Here is a 20689-nt window from a genome sequence, read left to right on the forward strand (position 1 = left end):
CTGTAGATATACATAGCAGTTGTGTTAACAATCCCTGAATGCTTTGTTTGTCATTCTTATCACTCTTCATTTTCTAAAGTGGCTCATGAACCTGCTTAAATTGGCTGGCAAGTTTGTTTTAAGTTCATTGTCGGGATGCTGATACAACCTGTGTCACTCTCATTTTCTTAGGCGCTTCAAATCCTTGTTGGCCAGTCACAGATAAGCCCTGACACTTGTGTTCTAGAAATATTTGAGGAATTGCACACTGCTCTCTGAGACTGAAAAAACCCGCTGTGGGTAACCAGATTGACATCATTTGCTGGACACACTTAGGATAAGAAGAGTGTTAAAAAAAACCTGATGAAAAACATGGATGGCAGCATAGCTCCTAAAGCAGAGTATGCAGGGGAAGATGGAAACACATGTTTAGGAGGAGGAAGGTAGTACTGTACAGATTTCTGGAGTAGGCCGTAACCTGGGCTGCTGTCCAAGGTGTCCAAATAAGTAGGATTAATCCTTTGAATAACGGACAGGGCTAATGTGTAGTGACTGACAGGACTAATGCGTTGCAAACTTGAAACAAAATGCACGTAGATATTCAGTGATGTGGGATAGGAAACATTGCAGAAAGTTTCATTTTCTAAAAAAAAAAAGCGTTGCTTCATAAAATAAGTACTTTGAGGAGCACATCATTTTTTATTTTAACTACCCTGAATAATTTGGTATACCATAAGTAACATAGGTGCTTTTCAACTAAATAATTGTGGTAGTGGAAATCAGCACAAGGAATTCCCCCTTGTGCTACAGGACTTCTGAATCCTCCTTCCCCAGCGACTTTCACCCCCCCCCCATCTGCTCTGGAGAACCCCCAGAACAACACACAGTGGGAAGAGAGGGGAGATAGTTCTATCAGCGTAAGCATTTCTGGTTGCCCAACAGGACTATCTCCTTTGCGCTATGTTGAATACAACCCATAGGGTGGGATCTGACTGTCATAATTGGAGTCAACCCACTGAAACAGGCCACCCTGTTTACAGCACAATCCTGTACAGTGGTACCTCTGGTTAAGAACTTAATTCGTTCTGGAGGTCTGTTCTTAACCTGAAACTGTTCTTAACCTGAGGTACCACTTTAGCTAATGGGGCCTCCTGCCGCCGCACAATTTCTGTTCTCATCCTGAAGCAAAGTTCTTAACCCAAGGTACTATTTCTGGGTTAGCGGAGTCTGTAACCTGAAGCGTCTGTAACCCAAGGTACCACTGTACATGTTTATTCAGAAGTAATTCTCATTGTGAAGTTTACTTTTAGGTTAGTGCAGATAGGATTGCAGTCTTAATGCTTCCATCTGAAACACTCCAAGACCATCATTAGGTGAAAAATTGATATTTGCCCTTAAGGCTTTTGGAGTCAATTCAACTCCATGAATGAATGAAAACACCACCACCCCTATCACACGTGATAGAGTCAAAGTGTTCCTGTCAAATGCTGTTAATAGATTAGCTATTTGCCATGTCTACAGGTGCTTAGCATAGGACCTGCTCTGTTTATTTCATGTGAGAAAGGTGACCATAGAAGGTGACAATTACTTTTATCTTTTATCTATTTTCATAATCGACAACACACTCACTTGCCCAGACATTGCCACAAACTGTGTTGGGGATCAGTAGTACCCTACAGATTTACAAAACTCCTTTCTGAACTTGATTTTTGCAACATTTCCTCTTCATCTACCTTATGAACCAGCAAAATATTTTTAATAGATTATATCCTATGGTGGCTTTGCATCAGCATATGCACTTACTGTGAAAGGCAGGGCTCATACTGATTATCTATTTCCCCAATGCCATCCACACTCTTAACATCTACTTGGAATTCAGGGATTATTTGGGACAGTATGGGATCACAGAATCATAGAATGTGCATAAAAGCTGCAAGTGTTAGGAGGGATTGATGGAAATGGAAGTGCTCCCTGCACAAAGCCACCATTGGATATAGCCCATACAGTGGTGCCTCGGGTTAAGAACTTAATTCGTTCTGGAGGTCCGTTCTTAACCTGAGATACCACTTTAGCCAATGGGGCCTCCCGCCACCGGCACACAATTTCTGTTCTCATCCTGAAGCAAAGTTCTTAACCTGAGGTACTATTTCTGGGTTAGCGGAGTCTGTAACCTGAAACATCTGTAACCTGACGCATCTGTAACCAGAGGTACCACTGTAGTTATCATATTGCCCAAAACTTAGCAATACAACTTTGGGTATTCCAATTGCAGTTGCTAAGGTTACAAGCAGCCATCACCCTTAATCCAGTATGCAGCAAGACTTGATGCCCATTCTCAGTCAAGGACTTTTAACTGGTCACTTTTTTCACAGAAATGTCTTTACAAAATGGGAGTTCTCAAATCAAATTCACATTACAAATCGAATTACCATCAAGGGTATGATGTCACTGGCTTTCCCCCAAAAGGATAAATAAAGTCTTTGGAATTGATGTCTGGCTTCAGCCCTGGACTACCAGTGTCAGAGAGGAGCTTCCTCCTCGGTGTGACCTGTGGAATATGTTTACCCACAATCTTCCACAATGCTGTTTGCAGCATAATAATGTTGCAACTGATGAACAATTAGGGCCACTCAAAAGACATTTCCAGTGAGGCAAAGTATGCTTTCCAGACCTTCAAAATAATGCAACAAAATTTTGGTTATGTGGAGGAAGGTGCTCCAAGAGCTTGAAACCTAGGCCCGTCAGGGGCTGAGAACCTTAAATTTACATGGTTCTAGATGAAATATAACAACTGATAATCTTCTTGCCAAAGGCACACAAAGTTCAGTAGTGGGGAGGGATTGCTTTGGTTGGCTCATTGAAACAATCAAATTAGAAATTGCCCCATAATACCTTGCCTGCAAATCCAGAAGTCTTTCAGCAGCATTTTTGGTTTATAAAATTCCTCTGTACAGTATGCCTGTATTGCTATACTGATCCATTAGCTGAAGTTTCCAACATTTAAAGAATTTCACTAATGCATATTCCTATTCCAGATGACCTACATTCCCTGTTCACTTTTATATAGCTTTAATTATACTTAAACCACCAGGAAGACTTAAAAAAATGATTTCTTAGTCGTGCAAAAAATAGGGGCTTTTTTTGTTTGGCCACATAACGTCACTTAAAGCCTACAGCTCTTAAAAATAATTGTATTGTAATCATAATAATTCAGTTGAGGATCAAAACTTTTAAGGGATATTTCAAAATACTCTGTTTTGTACAACAAATTACCTGCCTGTGGTACAACAAAAGAAGCTCTTATTTGAAGTAGCTCATTTTAAACCTAGCATCAGGAGGGATTCTGTAGGTTGTGCACTCATATGAACTGCTTATTGCAAGAAATGAAGAACCCTGGACTTCATTTGGGACCTAAAGCCATAGTGACATAGCTTTCTTGCTCAAGAAGACTATCTTCTTTTTCAGAATCTGCTTTTTAGGTTTATCTTGATTTCTCTGCAGATTAGTACCCCGCCCCCCGCCAAATTCTAGCTCCATTACAATTGATGTAAAGTTCAGTTAGTCAGTGGTTCTAGGAAAGTTTCAGGTACTATGAGAGAGGAAAGGCCTTGCTCTTTGTCTTATTTTGCTTGTAAAGTGCGCTATACTCCATTTCCTCCCTAAAGCTGAACTAGGATTTTTAACTGGCTGGTGCCGCCTGATTCAAGAGCATCAGGAGACTAGATAGTGCTTAAGATAACAGTGTATTTTTTCCAACTTTAAACATGCTTTAAAGCCTATAAACACTGGTTTCTTTAATAAATCTCGTTTTATGTTTGGCAACCAGAAATTTGTGTCTAGGGCTAATCTTGCTCTGCAGTCCTACTTGCTTTACCCGCTTGAACCACAGTTCAGGGGTTTGGAATCTTCCCTAGTCACAGGGATTCAGATTCACTCTCCAATTATTGGGAGGTCAGCTGGTTTTGCTTTATACTGGGTGGCCTACCAGTCTTGGTATAATTGATATGTGGCAACTGCTGCTCAAAATACTTTGCATACTAAAACATGCGTAACTGAAGCATCTCCATCCAAAAAAACAAAAAATCACCCCTTTGTGGCTTTCTTCTGAAAAATGTTCCATTGCATGGTCACTACTGTCAGCTGCCTAATCAGAATGATTGCATGCTACAAGAGCTTACTGCTGGATCATACCAAAAGGCTAGCTAAGAATGCTGACCAGCGGCCAACCAGAGGCTTCTGGGAAGTTTCCAAGTAAATGAGAGCAGCAGTCATCCCATATTGATGCCTCCAGAACCTTGTAATAAGGGGTATGCTGTTGGCATTCATAAAGCTTCTGCTCAGCTGTCAAAGCTAATAGACCTACTTCTCAGTGAATTTGTCCAGTGCTTTATTAGAACTATTTAAGTTAGGGGCCATTGCCCCAACTTGTGCTAAGGACTTTCCCTACATTAATTATGCTTTGTTTAAAGAACTATTTTCTCTTCTCGTGTCCTCAGTTGACTGCCAATGCAACCACAATGGATGACCTCCAAGTTCTGGTACTATGAGTAAAATCTTGTCTAATTCCTCCACAAATGCCCTTTAGCCATCTTAAAAAATAACAACACCAAAAACCTAAAAAAAAAAATCCTACTCTTCAGTGTTTCAGCATATGTTAAAAAAAACCCCTGTTTCCAGATTTAAGAACAGTCCTGATGAATCAGGCCAAAGGCCCATCTAGTCCAACATCCTGTTCTCATTGAAACCAATCATATGCTTCTGCGAAGCCCACAAGTAGATCCTGGGTGTAGTACCATTCTTCCCACCACCATCGCATGATGCCCTACAACCGGGTTTTCAGAGCCATACTGCCTCCAACAGTGAACACAGCCATCATAGCTAGTAACCACAAATAACCTTGTCCTCCATAAATTTGTCTAATTCTCTTTTAAAGCCATCCAAGATGGTGGCTATCACTATTTCATATGGAGTGAATTCCATTGTTCAGCTATGTGAGGGTTATTCTTTTCTTTTCTTTTTGTCTGTGTTCCCAAACCACACACACTATTCCAAGCTGGCACTGTTTTAAAGTGTTTGCACTCCTACCTACCAGAACATGTCCAGAGCTTTGGAAGACTTTGCTTTTTGTCCCATGATCCTTGCACTTTGGTGTTTGCCTCCGACATCTATATGAAGCTCTTGGGAATGGTCCTTAGGAGCTTTGGGGCAAAGTCTCGTAACATTTATGTTGGGAGGGGCTGTACATGATCTGTACCATTGTCTTGGTGGACTGGGTGAAGGCCAGTAAACTGAGTATGAACCCTGAGAAGATGAAGGCATTGTGGGAGATTGGCCTGTTATTGATGGGGTCACACTCTCTCTGAAAGAACTGGTACTTGGCTTGCCGTAACAATTTATATTTGGCTTGCTAGAATATATGACCTTTTTTTTTTTCATTTGAGTAACTTTTCCACTGTTTTAATGGAACTGCCTTGCCCTTTAGTCTTCTTGATTCTGTCATTGCTATCAAACAACATTTCTTGGCCTGTCTAGCCTAAAAAATAAAATAAAAAATAGAGGTATAACTTTCATAGTTGTTTTATAAATTGCTCCATTTCCTTAAAGAATTTGACTGTCTTTAATGACACTTATCACGGTTAAATTAATTCTTTTTTTCACTTTAATGGATGTTATTATTTTAAAACTGAATTACTTTGCTTGAGAGCCATGGCAGTGTTTTGCTAATGATAGCGCTGTGACTGTTTCCCACTTGACCATTTACTGGGCATCACTTGTCTTTCCTTAGCAATGCTGATCAAAACATAATTTAGAGTACATCTGCAGTTTGGTTCACAGCAGGATTAGAGTGGAGAGTGGTCTTAGCATACTTCAGTCTCTGCCTGGAAGGCTTCTCTGACATCAGAGTATATCTGTACAGGCAGTGGTGTAGTAGGGGTGTGTGTGTCGCCCTGGGCACAAAATTATGAGGGAATGCAACCAGGCACCCCCATGCAGGTGCCGGCTTCCGTGGTGATCCCCACCCCAGTGGGGACCTAGAAATCTAGAAACTTTTAATCCAATTTATGTCGACTAATCAAGTAGTCAGTTGGTCTGTTGCATTTATTTGTTAGAAACCATTTTCATCACAAAAATACAAAGATACAACCAGTTTAGAAATACATTTTAACATAAGTGGTCCCTGGCACATGGTACGCCATGTTCTACAATGGAATTTTCTGATCTGCCAACGCAAATAGAAACTTCCTATGTAGTGCATTTATCCCCATCCCATCAACAAATACCAGATTTTTCTCCAGATTTTCTATTATTCCAAAAGGAAGCTCTCTGGAGAATTCATTTGAGAAGGCTATTCCTGAGAGAATTATGTGGGAAGCAATACAGTAAGGAAAGATCTAATCAGTGTGAAGAAAATTTAAGCCACCTTTTTTTTGGCTGTCTTCCTGATTTGTGCGTTTTTTTAAATCTCAGAATCATGCTGAGCTTCTGTTCTAGGTGCAGAAGGATGATGGAAAAGTATATGTCACTATTTTTGGTTCAAAGTTCCCTAATGCCATGCCTATGCAACATCATTATTTGAACCACCATTAAGGCCCATTCAGTCATGCACCATAAGCAATTTTTAATGTGTGATGGTATCAGAAGGTGGCCTTGCCCATCATAAAGGTTCTTCTGTAGTGCTATTAATGTAGTACATTTGTCATCGTCAACTTGGTTATTCCTGTCTGTTGGATCAAGGGACTAATCAACCGTATTTTGACTTGCAGAAAGTGTTCCATATTGGGGCAGGTCTTGAAGATGCTTGCAAATGCAGTTTCCCATTTGTTGACAAGCATGGATTTACATTGTTAATCCCCTATTGTGAGATATCTGCATTCTCAGTATCACATATTTCGTGTTGACTGTACTGGCTGTCAATTCAGTGCCTGAAACATCTGAGTACAGCCTGTTGTTTCCTTCTCCTCTTTCTGAAGGCAGGTTAAGGCTGTTGTCCTATAATCCAAGTAGCACTTTTGAATTCACGTGCATAGGATTAGGACCTAAAACCTTCTTTTCCAGAAATCACCGGGTTACTGTTTTCTGTGCAAGTCTACTTTTTATTAAAAAAACTGTTTACTGATGTTTCATTGCATCTAATACCACTGTCTTAAAATCACTGAATACCATTGTGAAATGTATATGAACACTTAAATTTTTAAAATAGGTATATATAGCTTCGTCCCTATCCTGCCACCTATTTTCAGGAATTGAATTGGTTCCCCTGAATCCTCTTCAGGTTTTTTCACATGAAAGAAAGATCTAACTTTAACAACTAAGCCTTACGAGATCTACAGACGATTTAGGCAACTTCCTGCTTCCTATAAATGTAGCAATCAGCAGCAGCTGCCTTTCTTTGTAGCCACATTGCTTTGATAACTTTTGAGTTCAAGTTTGTACCATAACTGCCATGTCTCAAATGCCAACTATTAACACTCCAGCTCTGCCAAGTCCAATTAAATATTTTATGATTAAACATCAAAACATGTCATGCCCAGGAAAATGAATGTGCTTTTATACTGTCTAATGAAAATAAAAAGCTGAATAGGCCAGCTATTCTTTTCCCTTAAGCCCAGTGTATTGAAAGTGATTATTCATGTTAAGTTGACATATATGTCTTAAATAAATGTCTTTGCCCTATTTTTACTGCTTATCTTGTAATAAATATGGGGAAAAGTAAAGTAGAGGGGAATGATCTGCAGCCACAGGGCTGATTTAGTCAGACTGGTAACTAATTAATGAGTTGGGAATTTGTCATTGGCTTATTCTTCAAGAAGAATGCTAGCTCTTGTTCTGTTCTTTGCAAGCAGATCTAGGCTTGGCATATCACACTTGACTGGTTAATGCACAATAGGCTTACATGGGCAGCACATTCTCTAGCTGGTCTGTATCTGTTTCAATTGGAGGAAGCTCAAGAGAACCTTAACTCCTTGTGCCTCGCAACTAAACTGCGTTGCTCCTTCTGAAATCTTAACATCCACCTCAAACACACTTTGAAGATACTGGATCTTTTAGGTGTTCAATCAGCAGAGAGACTATAAACCATGGGTAGGCAAACTAAGGCCCGGGGGCGAAATCCGGCCCAACCACCTTCTAAATCCAGCCCACGGACGGTCCGGGGATCAGCAAGTTACTGTATCTGGCGGTGAGCTACATCATACAGCTTATCTGTGAGAGACTCTGAATTCATTTATCAAAATGTCATACAGAGCCAAGTACCTCTTTGAAGCTAGCAAGTCCCATCAACACCAAAGTGGCATGTTTTAGCTTAATGTGTCTGTCTCCGGAAAATGAAAACTTAGCTGCACCTTCCAACATTACAGAGCTGTGGGACTATATCTGACATTAGCTTTGTTTTGTCAAATACCTGATGACATCATAGGTATACAAATCTTGTGACACAAAGTAATTGGATTCTGAAAACAGGACTACTAAGAAAATGTTAATTAATGGAATACTTACTCAAACTGCTTGAGTGCATACTTTTCCCCAGTCTATAAAGTGCTGCTTTTGCACTCTTTAACCTGAATGGGCCTATCCTATATGTGTGTGTTATGGGCTGGCAACGGTTACTAAGGACTCTTGGAAGCATGGCACTCGGTTTGTGAATCAGCTCAGGTCCTGTCCCTCTTTTACAACAGTAATGCCTCATCTTTATTCCTGGAAGGTGATCACAGCCTCCTGGACTCAAGTTCACTCTTTACAATACATTAGTAGCAGCAGCTTATTGTCTATTATATTTTAATTATTTCACTCCATTTGGAGTTCTTTTTTTAATCTAAAACTGAGTTTTCAGTAATAGTAATAATAATAATAATAACAGGACAAGGGTGAGATTTTGTCAATTTATTTGTGTAAGTACGGTAGCTATAAAATTAGCAAATGCAGGATTACACACCGTAATATAAAGTATATATTGCAGTCCAAAAATGATTCTGAAGGGGCAGAGTATACATATTTTCCTTATCTCCTGACAAATCAAGATGGTGATGTTTCTGGTTTCTGAACAGCCGCACTTAAATCAGCCAGAAAAACTATATGGCACCCCTGGAAAATTGTTAACTGTCTGTCTGCTGATCTGACATGGCCATTGAATATTCCGTATTTTTTGCTCTATAAGACTCACTTTTTCCCTCCTAAAAAGTAAGGGGAAATGTGTGTGCGTCTTATGGAGCGAATGCAGGCTGCGCAGCTATCCCAGAAGCCAGAACAGCCAGAGGGATTGCTGCTTTCACTGTGGAGCGATCTCTCTTGTTGTTCTGGCTTCTGCGATTCAGAATATTTTTTTTCTTGTTTTCCTCCTCCAAAAACTAGGTGCGTCTTATGGTCTGGTGCGTCTTATAGAGCGAAAAATACGGTAATCAAAGTGGTCCTTCAACTTATCTGTGTGGAGCAGACATCACCTTTTACTGTAATCTCATTGTCTCACCTGCCCTTACACAGTAGAACCAAGTGTTAATTGTGCTCTGCTGCTACATGCTGTGCCTCTAGGTTTCAGTGGAGATGTTGCTAGGAAGGGAGAGCCTTCAAATAGTGAAATATTTGACAACAGCAAAAGGACTAAAGTACAAGTTTTTTGACCATTGGTATATATTTCTTCTAGTTTTTATGCAGATTTTGGACCTTTAAATGTGGCTCTGGTACATCGATTCTGCTGTAAACTAAACAAGAAATTAAAGGTGAGAACATTATATTTTCTTCTAAATATTGGTTTTTTTGCTAAAATTTAACAAACTGTTATTATTAACAGCCATTTATGATAATTAACAGAATTGCTGAACTTACATTAAGATTGTGTTTTTCTCTCTCTGAATAAAGAAAATGACAATTTATGCTCCATATGAAAATTAAACTATGGATTTGTTTATGCAGTTCCATGACATCTAAAATATATACCACATATATTAACGGTATTCTTCCAGTTAACTCACAAGATGATCTGAAACTTTGTTGGAGGAAAAATAGTTTGAAAATGATTATATTTCATAGAAATTCATGCAGTGGCTTGATTCACATATAAAGGTAAGCCAGGGTGAAACAAACCATAGCTTACAGGGAACAAGCATGTATGCTGTTCAAATTGCAGCCATCTCTCTTCCTTTGCTGCATTAAGAGGAAACCAACCAGAGTGTTGACTCACAATTACATGCAAATCAGTGCTTGTGGTTTGTTTTTTCCCCTCCAAACCACAAGAGCAAGCAAAGAATATACCATGGTTTGTTCCTGGCTTTGTTCTAGCTGTGTGTTTGAAGAGAAGCAAACTATGAGTTGCTAGTTTGAATATAACACAAGGGTTGCCAAACAAGAAAGGGATGAGTGCGATTTGAGCATGTGTGCTAGGATTCTGTTTTGTTTCTCTGTTGAGTGTGAAATAGGCCGTTATCTCAACGTAATAAGTTTAAAAATTTATTAAGGCATAAGCTGTCTTGAACCGTGATCCACGCAGCCTATGTCGTAGTAGATCACTCTTCTTTAAGATGCTTCATCCCTATGCTGAGCACAAGAGTAGAAAACAAGTCACTGGTTCATTGTTCTCTAACCCCTATTCATGTGAGAGATTTAACATTTGATATTACTGGTGTTTCTGCACAGTAAGCAGCAAGCTAAGAATGGAGCCTGGTGATTGATTTACATGTTCTGGACTTTTCATTCAAAGGTGTGACTGTCTTGTAAGCATTCCCTCTGTCTTTATTGTTGTTGCTGAGTGAATACATGAGGAGACTGTTTGTTCCAGATGTCTTAAAGAGGTTATTTTGGTGTCCCAGTTCCTCAGGCGTATTGTCTACTAGAATTTAGACATTCAGTAGGTTTTATTAGAAGATGAGCACAGGCGATGGGAAGTTAGCCACAGGAATGCCATCACCTGTGGCTGATGTAATATCCAGACCATCTCAGAAAGAGGCTGAAGAAGAAAAGTAAGAAAGACAAGTAGCCAATTTGCAGGCATACTGTGATTGTCTAGGGATAGATGAATCTGTCAGTTTTGTTTTCCCCCGTTTTTTCCTTTTCTGATCCTAAGTTTGTCCCATTTCTGCAGCAGTTTGTGATTTTTATTTATTTTTAGTCTGCATAAAATCTTGTGAGGATTTTTGTGCACATTTCTCCTAATATTTGCATTTTGTGTGTACCTTTTGGGGATCTACATAAGAAAATTCAGAGAAGTACAGATTTCAAAAGATTAAATGTGTTTGAGTTCACATATTAGTTCGGAAAATGCAAAATTAAGTTTTAATGTGAACCAAATAAATGTATTCTCCCATCCCTAGTTGAGGAGCATTTGACCAGGGAGTGATGTGATTTGAAAGAACTGCCAAGACATACAAAGCTAAACTGGTATTAACTGCCAGTATTTCATTTGCTTAAATTTGTGGTTCTGTGCTAACCATCCCTTCGTACTTTTCTTTTCAAACAGTCTTTCAGTCTTTCAAGAAAGAAAATAGTGTATTATACCAGCTTTGACCAGCGGAAGCGAGCAAATGCCGCATTTTTGATAGGTGCATATGCAGTAAGTATCACTCAATAAGTCTGTCTGTCTTGCTCGCTCTCTTGCAGGGACTTGCTGACCTATATGTTTCTGGCTAAGTACAGATACTATAAATGCTAGTATCACTGTCCTTTTGTTATAATTCTTCTACAATCTAGTCCAGTATTTAAAAGGTGGGAGAGATTTACCCATTCTGCTGAACCTTTGTCTCTTCTGTTGCTCCCTTTCCTGCTTCTGGTCTTAAGCAGGGAAAGGAGGTAAAAAAGATAGTGACATTTAGTGGTACACTGTGTTCACATAATACAGCATTGTTCATTCTTGTGTCCAATTTCCTTTCAATATCTTCCTTGGACTGGGAATCCAGACTCTACAATTGGTCCCAGGGGGTTCAGTCTGCTGCAGGGAGTTTTTCCCTTATTCATTCTTCTTGGATTCAAGGGAACCAGCAGGAGAGACTGCCCTACTGCTTTCATGTTGAGCTGTGCACACAGTTTTGACCTCTCCTTTGTTAAAGGGCACTTTGTAAATTATGTTTGTTATAAGATCTACGGCTGTACTGGTGAGGCAAGATGGAAAAGTTTGTGTTGGCTTTATTTGGGAAGCTTGATATTATTATTATTATTATTATTATTATTATTATTATTATTTGAAGCATGCATATAAAATGTTGTAGGTTATTTATCTGTATAGGTAAACAAGGTAAACGTTTGAAGTTTTGTAGCAGTACGTCTTAAAATAATGCTCTTTTGGCTAAATGACAGTAAGTTACGTTTTGGATTTATGCTGTTTAGAAATGGGTCTCCTGTATAGGGAAACGGTGTGTGCCAAAAAGAAAAAAAGAAATATTATCTCTACTGAGATCATCAACATTACTTTGGGTATATGAACTTGTATAAGTATATGTCTCAATCTTCCTGTATGGAGTAATGGAAACAAAGGGGCCCTTTGTGGAGCAACTGAGCAAGAGACAAACAAATGAACTAGTTGAGCTTTTTCTAGAGGAGCATAACATTTGCTTTAACTTCATATGTGTGCTGAGAAACTCCAAACAGTAGTCATATGGGGATGGTATTGACATGGAAATGAAATCAACGAAGGACCAGTACTTCACAAGAAGGCAAGGAACAGTTGCCACAGCTACTGTGTTTCGACTCATAGACATTGAAAGGGAGTTAGCTTTAAATTACATTCTTGTGCCTATCAGCCCTCATTGGGCAGTAGGACTTGAACCCAAACTTTTTGGATGTCTCTATACATTTGTTCTGTGCTTCTATATGGAAATCCTTCAGCAGCCCCAAATAGTTCCGTATGGTATGACTCAAGGGGGTCCAAGGATGATGGTCTGTAGAATGTGGCCTGGGGGATTTGTGTTTCCTGTTCTGTAATTCAACGATGCCATGATGAACTTGGTGTCCCATTTGTCATCCTTTCTGGCTATAATGTTGGAATCGTTTCTAAGGCTGTAATGGCATTTATATTCTGCACGGTTGAGATTATACTTCTTGCTGACAACCTCATCCTGGATCTGACAATGGAAGCCTTCTGTGTTTAAATAAATAAATAAACCTGGTTGCTATTGCAACAGGCGTGATCATGCAGAATCATTAGCGTTGAGAAGATAGTGCAGCAAAAGTACTGCAAACAGTGAATTGTGGTAGAAATATTCCTTTTAATAGTAACTTATAAAGCATGTAGAAATCTCCAACCTCTGTACAGCACTTAGATTGTTTGACTGCAGAATTTATTAGGAATTATCTAAGAGACACAGTGCAGAAGGAATAAGGAATGAAGAGGAAAACAAGGACGGAAACAACTTTCCTGTAGCTTCTGCTTCTCTGATTGATAGATGGGGCTAGGCTTGCCTGTCCCTTGCAATTATGTTCATCCTGAGAAGCCTTGGCAGAGCTCAGAGCATGCTTCCCTTTGGCTCTGCCCTCCCACAGCACTCCTTGTGCCATAGATAGCAGAAACAAACAGCCAGGTTAATGTAGAACTGCACACACACAAAGTGGAGCAGAAGAGCAATTATTCAGCTAGGACAGACACGTCTGCCTGGCTTGTGTATGACTGGCTAAATTAATAACATTAATGGTTGAGTTAAGAGTGCCACTGTTGCATCCCTTTTTAGCATGGACAGACTCTAATGGTCTGGTATACTTTCCTGTAGAAAAGTCAGGTGTGTGTTGTTCATGATGTTTTAACAAGGATTGGGGATGGAGACGCAATCTGTATCTCCAGTTGTGGGGGTAAGGATTCTGCAGGGGTTGATACTAGGCACATCATAGCCTCATCTAATAGCTGTTTCCCAGGTGTGGGTGCAAATCAAGCTTAAAGGTGAGACAGGTAATGCCAGAAGTGGGTCAGTCCTGCTTTGCACAGTATGCTTCTTAGGATAGTAGGCTGCTCTTGGAAGGAAAATAGAACGAGAGTCTCTCCACTCTTGCCAAAATAACCTTCAGTTGAATTACTAGTGCTAAACTTGCATGCAGCCAACATTTTCCACTCATTTATCTCTCCCTTCATGTGCTAGGTTTATTATGCATAATGCTGCTGTTTCGAAAAACAATGTTTCCTGATGTTTGTGTAGGCTAATACATGACATTCTGAACATTGTTAGTTTAGATGTTTGCTTTTTCACTGCCGTAATGCTAAAATATTAATGTGTAAAATGAGAATAGGCAAACACTAGATTAAATTCTAGAATAGAACTTCCACTGGTAGCTGTGTACTATAAACAGCCACACAATGTGACTTACGTATTTTCCGTTGAACCCAGGTCCCAGGAACACATATTTCCCTCTCAGCTTGCTTTATTTATAATGCTGCCTTGACTGTTGTTCAAAATGCAAGGTGGGAGCCTCATTCTTTCCCCCCATTTCCTCCACACTGTTAGCAAACTGTGCTCCTAGTTCTACCTAGCGAGGTCTAGTTAACATTTGACTCTACCATTGTGTGAAACAAATCACTCATAAAACCAGTATCATGTCCTGGTGGCATAGAGCACATCTGGTTGAATCTGGGACTCATAGTGTTTACAGTGGAAAGTAATCGTACTGTATAGAGTGGTTTTTCCCCCCAGGCTGCCTTAAATGCAGCTCTATAAATCTCCCAGGATACTTTTGTTAGTTTCAGTAGAACTCTTGGTATAACGTCATCAGCTTTAGCAAGGAGCTGTTTAGCAGCCACTGGTGTGTGAAGTAACAGAAAGCCTGAAATGATTTTGCATGTGCTACTGAGCATTTACTCTACTGGCTCAGAATTTGCAGAATGTAGTTTAAAATTCCCTTGAAATGTCCCTATGCAGCATCCTAATCATGGAATAGTTCATTCTTTAGAAACAACTTTTCAGGAAACTGAGAGAATAAAAATACGGTTTGCAAAACAGTCCTAGAAAGGTTTCCTTGAATCACGTTATTATCTACTACTGTTAGCAATGAAAACATAACGTAAGTTTTGGTAAAGGACACAGTTGTCTATATTTGTTAGTAATTTATTCTTTCTTAAAAATTTATATGCTGCTTGATGGTAGAAAAAACCACAACCTCAAAGCAGTTTACAAAAGATAAAACAGTAAAATCAAGAAAAAAGCACAGCCATACTTTAAAACATACAGAAGTTAAGATACTAAAGCAGATTAAAATGACCTCAAATTTCTAAGCATATTGGTTTTTAACAAGTGCCAAAAGGAATACAGTGAATGCGCCTGCTTGCTCTCAGTAGGCAGGGAATTACAGAGTGCAGGCGCTGCCACACTGAATGAAAGAGTTCTTACAAATGCAGAATAGCACCTGTAGTAGTGCCAGTTCTGACAATTGATGCAGTTGAGTGGGTAAGGCGATCTTTTATAAAGACAGATTTCATTCATAAGTTTATTAGCACTTCCCCCCCTTTTTTTCTACTGCTTACTTCTGTAAGCCGTCATGACCTACATCTTCACTACTACAAAAGAGAAGGAAGTAATTTGATTTCCAAGAAGCGTACTGAATGAGAATAGGAGTGCTTTATTATAAGAGAGTCAGGAGAAGAATACTGTCTCGAACATGACCACAGAAGTCAGAGGAACTAATCGTTTCTGTGGCTTCAGTGGAAGTGTTCTCGTCAGTATAGCAGTGGATAGAACTGAACTCAGGATGTTGCAGCAAACTGGGTGGAGTTTCCTGAAATGGTGCTCATAATGCAATCCCACTCATACAAAAACATGCCCTAAAACATGATTTATTGGAAAGCGAATTGCAAGCTGTGGTGCTTCTATCAAACATGAGATGGGCATATCTACATTAAGAATAATGTATGTTATCCAACCATGCTGCTTAGCTAATGGTAAGAATTATGTTGGTAGAAAGGTGAGGGAATATATTTTGGGCAATTCTTCTCCCCGCTGCAGCCCTTTCCAAATCTTCTGCAGCAGATCAGGGGAAGGGGACATCTCTGAAAACTGCTTCCCTCCCTGTTCCTCACTGTCTGCTGAGCAACAGCATTGTATACAGCCTATTGGCATTTCTCTGACCGATTGAAGCATGAAAATACTCTTTTTAAGTCTGTGTAGCAGATGCTAAAGAATGGCAGGTCTCATCCAATTCACATTAAGGTCTTGTTTTGAGAAAATATATCGTACCACTGCAAATACCATTTTAGCTTTTCTAAGACAGTGTGTTGCTCATGTTGGTTTTCTTTTGCAGGTAATCTCCTTAAAGAAAACACCAGAAGAAGCTTACCGAATACTTTTATCCGGATCTAATCCACCATATCTTCCATTTAGGTATGGCTGCCGCAGTAATAATATCTAACATTTGCCTAGCACTTCCAGGTATAATGCATTATCTAGTTTCAATCCTTAACAACAACCCTATAAGATCAGTTTGTATTTGTTATCCCCCACATTGCAGGGGGAGCCTAAAAGACAGTGGTTTGCCTGCAGCCTCCTAGTGAGTTTGTGACAGAGGTGGGAGTCAACCCAGGCACTTCCTGATTCGTTGCTCAGCCTCTTAGCCATTACATTATGCCAGCTGTAGTTACAAATTAAACAGATTAGCTTCAAAGCTTCTAAATAGGTGTTTGAGGCTGGCATATTGTGTTGCAGTCGCTGCCTAGCATTTAAATTACCATGCTACATGGATGATGTTGTGTAGCTTCTTTCGGGCACCATGATACTCCCCTTAGTCTACATTTCTCTTGCTTCATTTTTGGACCTGTTTTTCTGACTGCTTTTTGTTCCTTTTGCTTGCTACCCACCAAAAGTCCAAAGAGCTGTACATGCACTATTTTTTTTTTCTGGCTCCCTACTGCATTCTTTCTCCCACACACCACCTTACCACCTCCCAATAACAAGTCTCTGGAAGCACAGACCTTTGGGGTGGCAGCCGTATATTTGTGGAAGCTCTACTAGCACAAATGTTGACAGATTTTGGGCACCAGGTTAAAATGTGCTGTTGTTTTTTTAATCCTCCCAGGCATTTGGATCCTAATATTGTTGGGGTTCTTGTGGCTATCTCAGTTGGAATCCTTGTGTTGTGTGAGGGAAGGGCATTTTTGCTTGGTTTTGGTGATTGTGGATCATTGGTTTTAGTGTGTTGTTGATTTTACACATTATACATATTTGTGGTTGCATGAATGCTATTGTTGTAACTCACTTTGAGACTTTTCTGGTAGAAAATGACAAATAAATTCAATGATTAATATTACTTGAATGGTTTTGGCTTCATTGATAAAAATTAGCTAAACTTTCGCTTTTGTGTTCTTTACTGTGTCATTTGGTACATTTCTGCATATTAAATATGCATGTCTTCTTTTCAACCAGATTTAAGAAGCCGTGTCTCCAGGCTTGTATTATGGGCTTGTAACTTCTGAGGAACTGATTTGCACTTCACCGCAAAACCTAGAGAGTTAGTGTTTGGCAGATCTAGTTAAATAGAAAATGTAGGTCCAGCATGGGCTTGATGTGTCTGCCACAGCCTTGGAGCCTTATTGAGACAGATGTGAGTCACAGATGCCAATGAATTAAGTTTGACCATTAGGTAGATAGTGACAGAAGCCGTTCCTTTGTCATTATCAGAATGACTTTCTACCTTCTGCCTGAAAATGTAGGAAAGAGTTCAAGGATAGGTACATAAGGCTGGCATTTCCTGACAGTCATTTTCATTAGGGCAAAATTGCTGCTGATTTAGCTGCTTAAAGAAGCTGGCTGGGTGCCAAGCATCAAAGCTTTCTCAGCACAGAGCTATTTGTAATACCTGGAGTTTAGATAGCTGCCAGGAATGTATTCTGAGCTGTAGGCATCAAATATTTAAAGCAAGGGCAACTTATCAATGATAGCAATGCTATTTTGAAGCCTACATAGCTACTGTGTATGCTCACTTGGTGGGGTCAGTGCATGGAACATGGTAGTTCTAACACATACACTGTTTAGTTATTTACTTGTTTTTTTTAGTTGAGAGCAGAATTGACTTGTGCTGCTTGGTTACTTTTCTCCTGGAGCCTGCTTATTCATTATAGGCCTCCCAGTGCCAATTGTAAAGCGTTTGACACAAACTGCTTGTTTCCCCCTCTGAAATGTACCTGAGAAGGGTCTGGAAGCGCGGCTCAAACATGCACAGTCTCTTCATTGTGTTCCCCTGCAGGAATACCCAGTTTTCCCTACCTAGGTATGATTTCAAGAGAAATGCATGTCTGAATCTAGTTGAAAGGTATGAATGGAAGAACAGAAAAAAGATACATATTTCCATGATCCAAATCAGCTTGTTGTTTGTTCCGGAACAACAAAAATGCTTTTCTTCATTTGTAAAGATTCTCAGTTTAAATGACTGGATTCCAGGATTTCTCAGTCTAGTGATCCAAGAAGTTCCTATAATCCAAGATTATAAGACACTTTTAGGAGATTTTTACATTGTGATATCTATTTAATGTGGAGGGTTCTTGTGATTTTGTTTATAAGGCAACATGCCTGCCTCTTGTGCTTCAAGGAGCATTAAGAGAAGCTTATAAATCATATAATTAAAAACAAAGCCAATACTGAAATAACCAAACAACCATAAAGTTCTCCTGGGCCTAGAATAAATAATCAAAAATAAGAACCAATTCTAGGAGGCTATCTAGACCTGATACCTGATTATCTAAAGTGAATCAGATTGCTGGGTATCTTGAGATAACAAATTCTACAATCCAGATGCTGCTACTGAGAAGACCTATTCTCAGCTATATTTTCGGCACCTCCTAGGCACCAGGACACAATCATTGCACAATCGAGTCTCTTGGAATATGTAGTATTAGTTTTCATTCAAATAGATCTGGTTTCATTTAGCTCAATGACCTGGAAAATCTTAATCTGCTTAGAAATTCAGACATCATTTCATTTTAGGACTGTAGGGGCAAAAGACTGCTGAAATATCAGTATTCAGCTAGATCATATATACTACGCAGCCTGGTTCCAACCTCTGTGCATGGTGGAAAGACAGAGGAGAAGTTAATGCTGGCTGAAGGGATTAATATTGCATTGAGGGCACTTAACGTTAGGTTTTTAGTCAAATCGCTTTATCAGTGCCAGACCTTCTAGCTTCCCAAAGGATCTGTTGCAGTGAAATACGACTGCATTCTTTCACAATAGGCAGTGGTACCCATTTTATAATGCTCAATATTTTGTTTTATAGAGTTTTCATATATGGAAGTGCATACCTCCAGTTTTTCTGCTTAGCTTTTGCCCCTTCATTAGGCAATACAAACCACTGAGGAGAGTCTGCCACAAGCGAATTGCTTTCTATGCAAGTGACTGAGACTGCCAGTAGACTGCAATAAGGGGAGGTTCAGCCGAATCTCCCCAGTGCTCCCTTGTCTCTGCCTCTCCGCATTCCAGTGGTGCCAGATACAATCACCTGTGGCCGGCCCAGGCTACAACAGCTGAGTAAACATTGACAGCAGAAAAGGACCAAGCTGTATCGGGAAATAGGTGTACACACAGCTGTCCTTCCTGTCCCAATTGGAAGCCATGGGTGTCTTCCAAAGCAGTCACTTCCACTCATTCAGAAAACTCTTGATTTTAGTTATTTCCGCTCTGCCTCTTTAAGGCAAACTCTCACAAGGTGGTTTACAATTAAAATGTCAAAAGCAATACAACAATGGAGTATCGTAACAATACAGCGAGGGGCATTTGAATAGAAAGAGTGACAGATATAATTGTCAATAAAAGGCTTGGTGGCATATAGAAATCTTTGAATCTCCTTAAAGGCCACAAGAGGGGACCCACAGAGTTCACAGCAATTGCACAGGTGTGGGACCACCACAGGGAAGTCCCTGGTACCCACCAGTCTGGTCAACTTTAACAGCAGGCAAGAGAGCATTGCTTCATCATGTTAAAGTATATCTGGAATGTTATGTCTGTGCTATCCATGGCTTACCCAGTGCAGTTTGCTGCCTAAAGCAAAGGACAAGGTGGCCCCCACTCCCAATTCCACATAGAGAAGCTGGCTGGACTGGCAGTTTAATCTTTCTTCAACACTAGTCATTGCATAGCATCCTCCACTTGACTTGAGGGCAGTAGTGGGTACCTAATGGGTACAGAACAGCTTGGGTGGCCCCTAGCATCTGCTGCCTGAGGTTGGTTGCATTTCTGGTAGAGCTTGTCTTAGCACCAACCTAAAGCAGTTATGCACACGCAAATCAATGAGTTGCGGGGTGGGGATTGGTGGTTAAAACTTGAGTGAAATTATGGGTAGTATTGAACTAAGCTTTACCCAGAGTAGACCTATTGAAATTAATGGATCTAATTTAGTAACGTTCATTAATTTCTCTGAGTAAAACTTAGTCTAATACCACCCGATTGTTTTCTTAAATGTTTGGTGAAATGCCATAACTTTATTTTTACTTTATTCCAAACCCACCACCACCACCATTTGGGGTCTTAGTGAACCACTTAATGGTTTCTCTGCTTGCTGTGTCATTTGTAATTCCATAGAATTTGAATTGTAAATACAATACAACCTAAGAAATAAAAGACACAGTGAGAATACAATTAACAATCAATATTCAGTGCAGTGGATGTGCATCCACAAATCCAGACACGCCGTTGGCTACCTGAATAAAGCTCACAAACCACTGGCGGCCCACAGTTTGTAAACCACAAATGGTATGGCCATTGGTTTTATAGGGACTGACACTTTACCCTGTGGTTCCTGGATAAAAAATATATGTGCTGGTAAGTTT

General features: G+C 39.8%; 1 protein-coding gene across 8 annotated transcripts in view; it reads left to right on the plus strand.

Moving 5' to 3' along the window:
* The window catches only part of CDC14A (cell division cycle 14A), a 99640-nt gene that overhangs the window by 4312 nt on the left and 74639 nt on the right, over window positions 1-20689 (plus strand). For 7 of the 8 annotated variants that reach the window (XM_083620448.1, XM_083620453.1, XM_083620450.1 and 4 more), the window contains exons 3-5: window positions 9617-9692; window positions 11426-11518; window positions 16177-16256. In XM_083620448.1, coding sequence (XP_083476574.1) covers window positions 9617-9692; window positions 11426-11518; window positions 16177-16256 — 249 coding nt within the window. The remainder of the gene's footprint in view (window positions 1-9616; window positions 9693-11425; window positions 11519-16176; window positions 16257-20689) is intronic. The other variant, XM_083620452.1, reaches the window with a different exon arrangement.

Source organism: Podarcis filfolensis (assembly GCF_964270895.1).
Source record: "Podarcis filfolensis genome assembly, chromosome: 6".
In the NCBI taxonomy this organism is placed as follows: Eukaryota; Metazoa; Chordata; class Lepidosauria; order Squamata; family Lacertidae; genus Podarcis; species Podarcis filfolensis.